At 45.1% G+C, this 8,451-nt stretch overlaps 1 protein-coding gene across 2 annotated transcripts in view; it reads left to right on the top strand.

Annotated features, from left to right (window-relative positions):
- Positions 1–3,818: 3,818 nt before the first annotated feature.
- Positions 3,819–8,451, top strand: part of pnp6 (purine nucleoside phosphorylase 6) — a 34,527-nt gene continuing 29,894 nt past the window's right edge. For both annotated transcript variants that reach the window (XM_061917441.1, XM_061917442.1), the window contains exon 1: positions 3,819–3,930. In XM_061917441.1, the coding sequence (XP_061773425.1) occupies positions 3,914–3,930 (17 nt within the window). In that variant the 5' untranslated portion in view covers positions 3,819–3,913. The remainder of the gene's footprint in view (positions 3,931–8,451) is intronic.

The following is an 8,451-nucleotide window of genomic DNA, read 5'->3' as shown; positions in this document are numbered from 1 at the left end:
TCCCTCTCACCAGCCACTTCGTCGAGCTCTTCCCGGGGGATCCCGAGGCGTTCCCAGGCCAGCCGGGAGACATAGTCTTCCCAACGTGTCCTGGGTCTTCCCCGTGGCCTCCTGCCGACCGGACGTGCCCTAAACACCTCCCTAGGGAGGCGTTCGGGTGGCATCGTGACCAGATGGCCGAGCCACCTCATCTGGCTCCTCTCGATGTGGAGAAGCGGCGGCTTTACTTTGAGTTCCTCCCGGATGGCAGAGCTTCTCACCCTATCTCTAAGGGAGAGCCCCGCCACACGGCGGAGGAAACACATTTCGGCCGCTTGTACCCGTGATCTTATCCTTTCGGTCATGACCCAAAGCTCATGACCATAGGTGAGGATGGGAACGTAGATCGACCGGTAAATTGAGAGCTTTGCCTTCCGGCTTAGCTCCTTCTTCCCCACAACGGATCGATACAACGTTCACATTACTGAAGACATATCGCGATACACGATATATATATATACATCTCGATATTTTGCCTTGGCCTTGAATTAACACTTGATACATATAATCACAGCAGTATGATGATTCTATGTGTCTACATCAAAACATTATTGTTCATACTCCATTAATACTGTATATGCTCGTTTTAAACTTCCATGCAGAGAAGGAAATCACAACTAAGTCAAGTGACCAAAAGTGTATTTACTAAACAGTTATTAAAGGCCTACTGAAATGAGATGTTTTTATTTAAACGGGGATAGCAGGTCCGTTCTATGTGTCATACTTGATCATTTCGCGATGTTGCCATATTTTTGCTGAAAGGATTAAGTAGAGAACATCCACGATAAAGTTCGCAACTGGAGAAAAGCCCTGCCTCTACCGGAAGTCGCAGACGATGACGTCACAAGTGTGGGGGCTCCTCATATATTCACATTGATTTTAATGGGAGCCTCCATCAAAAACAGCTGTTCGGACCGAGAAAACGACAATTTCCCCATTGATATGAGCGAGGATGAAAGATTCGTGTTTGAGGATATTGATAGCGACAAACTGGAAAAAAAAAAAAAAACGCGATTGCAATCGCGTTGCATTGAGACGGATTCATATGTTTTTAGAGACATTTACTAGGATAATTCTGGGAAATCCCTTAACTTTCTATTGTGTTGCTAGTGTTTTAGTGAGTTTAACAGTACTTGATAGTCGGAGGTGTGCGTCCACGACCGGGTGTTGACGCGCAGTGTCTCAGGGAAGTCGACGGCAGCTGTACGGGAGGCACAATTGGAATGAAGAAAATCCAGCATGGACAACAGAGAGATAAGTCACTATTTTTGTCTCCTCGAAGAAAAAAAATACTTCTTAATCTACGATTTGGACTCCCTTGAACGACCCTGGCATGTGAACGGGCTGTTCTGAAGATAATCTCCCGAGGACTCTTCATAGATGGACGCTTTTGACCTTCCTTTTTGTCAACAACACCTGTAGCTGAACTTTATCGGCCTCAGGCATACAAAATCATTCATCATCTCTCCCAAAGTTATTTGGGTATATACGCACACACATGACCCCCACCCTTGAAATCAACGCCTTCACCACTGATTAATTCCTCTGGGGCTGTGGATGGCTGAGCAGCGCTATACAGCGGCAGCAAGTCTCCTCAAACCCACCCCCTCCCTCTGTTGCAAGTGGTGTGACATACGTACTATGTCTAATATGTGTGCTATGCTATGTGAGTTTTTTTTCCTTGGACTTAGTCTGGACCACTCCTGAGGGTCTAGCCTTAGACTGATATATTTGTACTCCCCCTCCTCTCACCCAATGTTACCCTTTTCTCACCTATTTAAGGAGCGCCGTAAAAATGGCTGATCTGTTGGCGGTCCTGTCTTGTCTCCCTGTAACGTATGTCTGCTCTTGGCGGGACTTGTACCAAAAAATCAATCTCATTGTACTTGTGCAATGACAATAAAGATCTATTCTATTCTATTCCATTCTAAATTGAACTCTGTCTCTGCATGATTCCTTGCTTCTTGTCTGATTAATAGATGTCATCAGTGTTTGAACCTGACACCTGCATTACTGCAAATTTGGCCATATTTTGAAACGTTCAGAGACAAAATATGGCTCTCATAACATTTTTTTTTTTAATGGGATGGAGTTAATTCATACACTTTTAAGAAAAATATATATTTTTTAATTCAAACCATTTATCATCACCAAAGTATAAGTTACTTCTTGCCTCGACCACATTTCCTTGACACTTACAAAGATCTAAAGAAGAAAAGATTAGAGGCAGATCACGTCTTCAAATCTGGAGGGGTCCACACATTTAGCATTAATCTATGAAAGAGGAAGGCGCTGGCTGTGGCAAACCCGCTGGAACAGATCATGACAGGTTGTTTATTTTTTGAATGCCTTGTCTTAAGCTATGTGCACATGGATACAATTTATCAAATTAAAAGTCTAACCCAAATTTAAAACTTTATGTAAACATGCCATTTTGGAATATTCTGACCCGATTAGACACGTTTGGATCATAATTTCATTCCGATCGAAACAGGTGGTTTATGCCGACAGTCATTCAGATTGGACCGAATGTACAGCAGAAATCACATTTCATTCAAATAGCAAAAAGTTTAATCATACATCCATCCATTTTCTACAGCTTGTCCCTTTCAGGGTCGCGGGGGTTGCTGGAGCCTCTCTCAGCTGCATTCGGGCTGAAGGCGCAGTACACCCTGGACAAGTCGCCCCCTCATCGCAGGGCCAACACAGATAGACAGACAACATTCACACTCACATTCACACACTAGGGCCAATTTAGTGTTGCCAATCAACCTATCCCCAGGTGCATGTTTTTGGAAGTGGGAAGAAGCCAGAGTACCCGAAGGGAACCCACGCATTCACGGGGAGAACATGCAAACTCCACACAGAAAGATCCCGAGCCCGGGATTGAATTCAGGACATTCGTATTGTGAACCGCTCGCCTATGTATCTTGGGGACATCTCTGCGCTGCTGATTCGCCTCCGCTTGGGGTGGTTTCCTGCTGGCTCCACTTTGGATGGGACTCTCGCTACTGTATTGGATGCACTTTGGACTTGATTTTCACGGTTACGTTAGATCCACTATGGATTGAACTTTCACAATATCATGTTAGATCCGCTCGACATCCATTGCTTTCGGTCCCCTGGGGGAGGGGAATGGGGTTGGTTGCCCACATATGTGATCCTCTCCAAGGTTTCTAATAGTCATCATGGTCGACGTCCCACTGGGGTGAGTTTTTCCTTGCCCTTATGTGGGCCCTACCGAGGATGTCGTTGTGGTTTGTGCAGCCCTTTGAGGCACTTGTGATTCAGGGCTATATAAATAAACATTGATTGATTGATTGATGATTGATGCACATGCACTAACCCCTGTACCACCGTGCTGCCCAGCTAAATAATCAATGTCTGGATTTAATATTTGAATATAAAATAGAAAATATGAGGAACACAGTTTGTTTTCGTTATGTTGTTTTTTTTTCAATTCTTATTTCACCATTAAAAATCATTCATGATATATTATTACAAGGGTGTATTGATAGTTTGATTCAAAACAGATTATTTTGAACTTCTTTGCAAGTATTTTATAAATATGCATTTTCAACCGGATAAATATATACATATATTTATTTTGTTTTGTTTCGTTTGTTTGCCTAAAATGTACATGCAATTTGTATTAATACTTTTCTTATTTCATTCTCCCAGGCTCGAAAAAGAATCGGTGAGCAGTCTCGTGCAAAGTCAGCATGTTTTTTTTTTTGGCCCGGCCCCTCCTGCCCATGCGCGGTGACGTCATTCACAGTCCGCCTGTAAACTCTCCTTAAAGTAGTGGAAGTGAAATGAGAGAGTGCGATAGTTTCTCACACCACTCAAATTGTATCCAGCTCGTCTGGAAGACATGGAATCTTCGTTCAGGTAAGAGCTGCTCGGACTCTGCATCTTGTTGTTTATTCGTCAAGGAAGTTACGGCTTGTGTAAGCAAATAGAGCGTAAGAATATTAGTGATGATCGAAGCGTAAAAGGATTAACATCACTAGGTGTTGCAGAGATAAGTCGCCGTAAGGCAACACTCGCTTCATTCGAGGAGATCAGCTTGAGGGCACCGACATCTACAAAGCAGGCGGCACAACAAGTGAAATGATGAATTTTATAATCGTTTTATAAAATACATGTATACATACAAATACATATATTTTCTCATCGACGGTGATCTTGCTCTTTTGCGAGCCGGGGTCGCAAGCAGCACCACGGACAGCTACAGGGCCGACCCCGGCTGCGTGACGTCATAAGGCTGTTTTTGTTTACAACACTTTACCATCAAGGATGATCCTTATAGCGCGTATAAAGTTCTCTTTTTTACGCCATTACAGATTATTTTAGTAGGTTGATGTACTGGCACAATTTAATAAAATCCAACATAAAAAGTTGAATGAGAAAAATCACGTCCAAGCATACTTGCCAACCTTGAAACGTCCGATTTCGGGAGGTGGGGGCGCGGCCGGGGGTGTGTCGTGGGCGTTTTTGGGGGCGTGGTTAAGAGGGGAGGAGTATATAGCTAGAATTCACCAAGTGAAGTATTGATATGTATGTATGTATGTATACATACATACATACATGTGTGTATGTATGTATGTATGTATGTATACAGAGGTGGGTAGAGTAGTCAGAAATTGTACTCAAGTAAGTGTACTGTTACTTTAGAGATTTATTACTCAAGTAAAAGTAAGGAGTAGTCACCCAAATAATTACTTGAGTAAAAGTAAAAAGTATGTTGTGAAAAAGCTACTCAAGTAGTGAGTAACTGAGGAGTAACCTGTTCGTTTAATGGTGACGGCAACAAATAATGCACAAAAACATAAAAATAGCAACGTGCAAATTCAGAGCCAGGAATATCTCTTAAGCAACTAAAACAATAATATATATTAAATAATAATACATTAAAATAAAAAGAAATTAAGGCAAATTGAGCGCCATAGGCTCAGTAGGCATTGATTGATTGATTGATTGAAACTTGTATTAGTAGATTGCACAGTACAGTACATATTCCGTACAATTGACCACTAAATGGTAACACCCCAATAAGTTTTTCAACGTTAATCAATTACTTAATAAATGACCAAGTCGAGGTGATCTACCTCATATATACATATACATACACACATATCATATATATATATATACATACATACCTTTTATATATACAGTATATAATTGATATTTATTTATTTTGCCGTTTTTGTTGACATATAAAAGGTGTTGTAATGAATATACATGCATCTTTAACATATAGATTCCTATCTTTCATGAAGACAAGAATATAAGTTGGTGTATTACCTGATTCTGATGACTTGCATTGATTGGAATCAGACAGTATAGTGCTGATAACGTCCCGGTTTTCAAATGGAGGAGAAAAAAAGCTCCTCCTTCCTGTCTAATACATCATGAAAGTCGTTGGTTTTTGGCATCTTATTTGTCCAGCTTCCATATTCGTTTTTATACACTTTACAAGAAATACATTGGCGGCAAACTCCGTAGCTTGCTAGTTTGTTTGAGCTGGCTTTCGGAGACTCTTATTTTGTTAGCGCAGGCGCGATGGAGCGGCGCTTTTATTGTGAAGACAGGAACTGTGCGATCAGTCTTTAGGCCTTTGACGGGAAGTACGGTTGAAATAAAAAGTGTCTTTTCTCCTTTACACTTTTGATTGATTGATTGAAACTTTTATTAGTAGATTGCACAGTACAGTACATATTCCGTACAGTTGACCACTAAATGGTAACACCACAATAAGTTTTTCAATATGTCGGGTTCTACGTGTGACGGTCACGTGACCACCTGGCTCTGTTTGATTGGTCCAACGTCACCAGTGACTGCATGTGATTGGTGAAACGCGGGCATGCGTAGTTCCTACTTTGAATGCGTGTCTGACAAAATCAAAACAAAAAAAGCGTGCATTAACAGATCGATTAAAAAAAAGTAGCGAGTAGCGACCCGATTGCAGATAAATGGAGCGGAGTAAAAGTAGCGTTTCTTCTCTATAAATATACTCAAGTAAAAGTAAAAGTATGTTGCATAAAAACTACTCTTAGAAGTACAATTTATCCCAAAAGTTACTCAAGTAGATGTAACGGAGTAAATGTAGCGCGTTACTACCCACCTCTGTATATATATATATACATATGTATGTATGTATGTGTATATATATATATATATATATATAGTGACGTGCGGTGAGGTTCATGGCTGGTGAGGCACTGACTTCATCACAGTCAGATTTATAAACATATGAACCCATGTTATGGACACTCGGGTGAAGAGAGGGGCGGAGCTTTCTACCGATCACCACCTGGTGGTGAGTTGGCTGCGATGGTGGGGGAGGATGCCGGACAGACCTGGGAGGCCCAAACGCATTGTGAGGGTCTGCTGGGAACGTCTGGCAGAGTCTCCTGTCAGACAAAGTTTCAATTCCCACCTCCGGAAGAACTTTGAACATGTCACGAGGGAGGTGCTGGACATTGAGTCCGAGTGGACCATGTTCCGCACCTCTATTGTCGAGGCGGCAGATCGGAGCTGTGGCCGCAAGGTAGTTGGTGCCTGTCGGGGCGGCAATCCTAAAACCCCTTGGTGGACACCAGCGGTGAGGGATGCCGTCAAGCTGAAGAAGGAGTCCTATCGGGTCCTTTTGGCTCACAGGACTCCGGAGGCAGTGGACAGGTACCGACAGGCCAAGCGGTGTGCAGCTTCAGCGGTCGCGGAGGCAAAAACTCGGACATGGGAAGAGTTCGGGGAAGCCATGGAAAACGATTTCCGGACGGCTTCGAAGCGATTCTGGACCACCGTCCGCCGCCTCAGGAAGGGGAAGCAGTGCACTTTCAACACCGTGTATGGTGCGGATGGTGTTCTGCTGACCTCGACTGCGGATGTTGTGGATAGGTGGAAGGAATACTTCGAAGACCTCCTCAATCCCACCAACACGTCTTCCTATGAGGAAGCAGTGCCTGGGGAATCTGTGGTGGTCTCTCCTATTTCTGGGGCTGAGGTCGCTGAGGTAGTTAAAAAGCTCCTCGGTGGCAAGGCCCCAGGGGTGGACGAGATCCGCCCGGAGTTCCTTAAGGCTCTGGATGCTGTGGGGCTGTCTTGGTTGACAAGACTTTGCAGCATCGCGTGGACATCGGGGGCGGTACCTCTGGATTGGCAGACCGGGGTGGTGGTTCCTCTCTTTAAGAAGGGGGACCGGAGGGTGTGTTCCAACTATCGTGGGATCACACTCCTCAGCCTTCCCGGTAAGGTTTATTCAGGTGTACTGGAGAGGAGGCTACGTCGGATAGTCGAACCTCGGATTCAGGAGGAACAGTGTGGTTTTCGTCCTGGTCGTGGAACTGTGGACCAGCTCTATACTCTCGGCAGGGTTCTTGAGGGTGCATGGGAGTTTGCCCAACCAGTCTACATGTGCTTTGTGGACTTGGAGAAGGCATTCGACCGTGTCCCTCGGGAAGTCCTGTGGGGAGTGCTCAGAGAGTATGGGGTATCGGACTGTCTTATTGTGGTGGTCCGTTCCCTGTACGATCAGTGCCAGAGCTTGGTCCGCATTGCCGCCAGTAAGTCGAACACATTTCCAGTGAGGGTTGGACTCCGCCAAGGCTGTCCTTTGTCACCGATTCTGTTCATAACTTTTATGGACAGAATTTCTTGGCGCAGTCAAGGCGTTGAGGGGTTCCGGTTTGGTAACCGCAGGATTAGGTCTCTGCTTTTTGCAGATGATGTGGTCCTGATGGCTTCATCTGACCGGGATCTTCAGCTCTCGCTGGATCGTTTCGCAGCCGAGTGTGAAGCGACCGGAATGAGAATCAGCACCTCCAAGTCCGAGTCCATGGTTCTCGCCCGGAAAAGGGTGGAGTGCCATCTCCGGGTTGGGGAGGAGACCCTGCCCCAAGTGGAGGAGTTCAAGTACCTAGGAGTCTTGTTCACGAGTGAGGGAAGAGTGGATCGTGAGATCGACAGGCGGATCGGTGTGGCGTCTTCAGTAATGCGGACGTTGTACCGGTCCGTTGTGGTGAAGAAGGAGCTGAGCCGGAAGGTAAAGCTCTCAATTTACCGGTCGATCTACGTTCCCATCCTCACCTATGGTCATGAGCTTTGGGTCATGACCGAAAGGATAAGATCACGGGTACAAGCGGCCGAAATGAGTTTCCTCCGCCGTGTGGCGGGGCTCTCCCTTAGAGATAGGGTGAGAAGCTCTGCCATCCGGGAGGAACTCAAAGTAAAGCCGCTGCTCCTTCACATCGAGAGGAGCCAGATGAGGTGGTTCGGGCATCTGGTCAGGATGCCACCCGAACGCCTCCCTAGGGAGGTGTTTAGGGCACGTCCAACCGGTAGGAGGCCACGGGGAAGACCCAGGACACGTTGGGAAGACTATGTCTCCCGGCTGGCCTGGGAACG

This window comes from Nerophis ophidion, linkage group LG12 (genome assembly GCF_033978795.1).
Source record: "Nerophis ophidion isolate RoL-2023_Sa linkage group LG12, RoL_Noph_v1.0, whole genome shotgun sequence".
Taxonomy (NCBI): Eukaryota; Metazoa; Chordata; class Actinopteri; order Syngnathiformes; family Syngnathidae; genus Nerophis; species Nerophis ophidion.
This window is presented reverse-complemented; position numbering and strand designations above follow the sequence as displayed.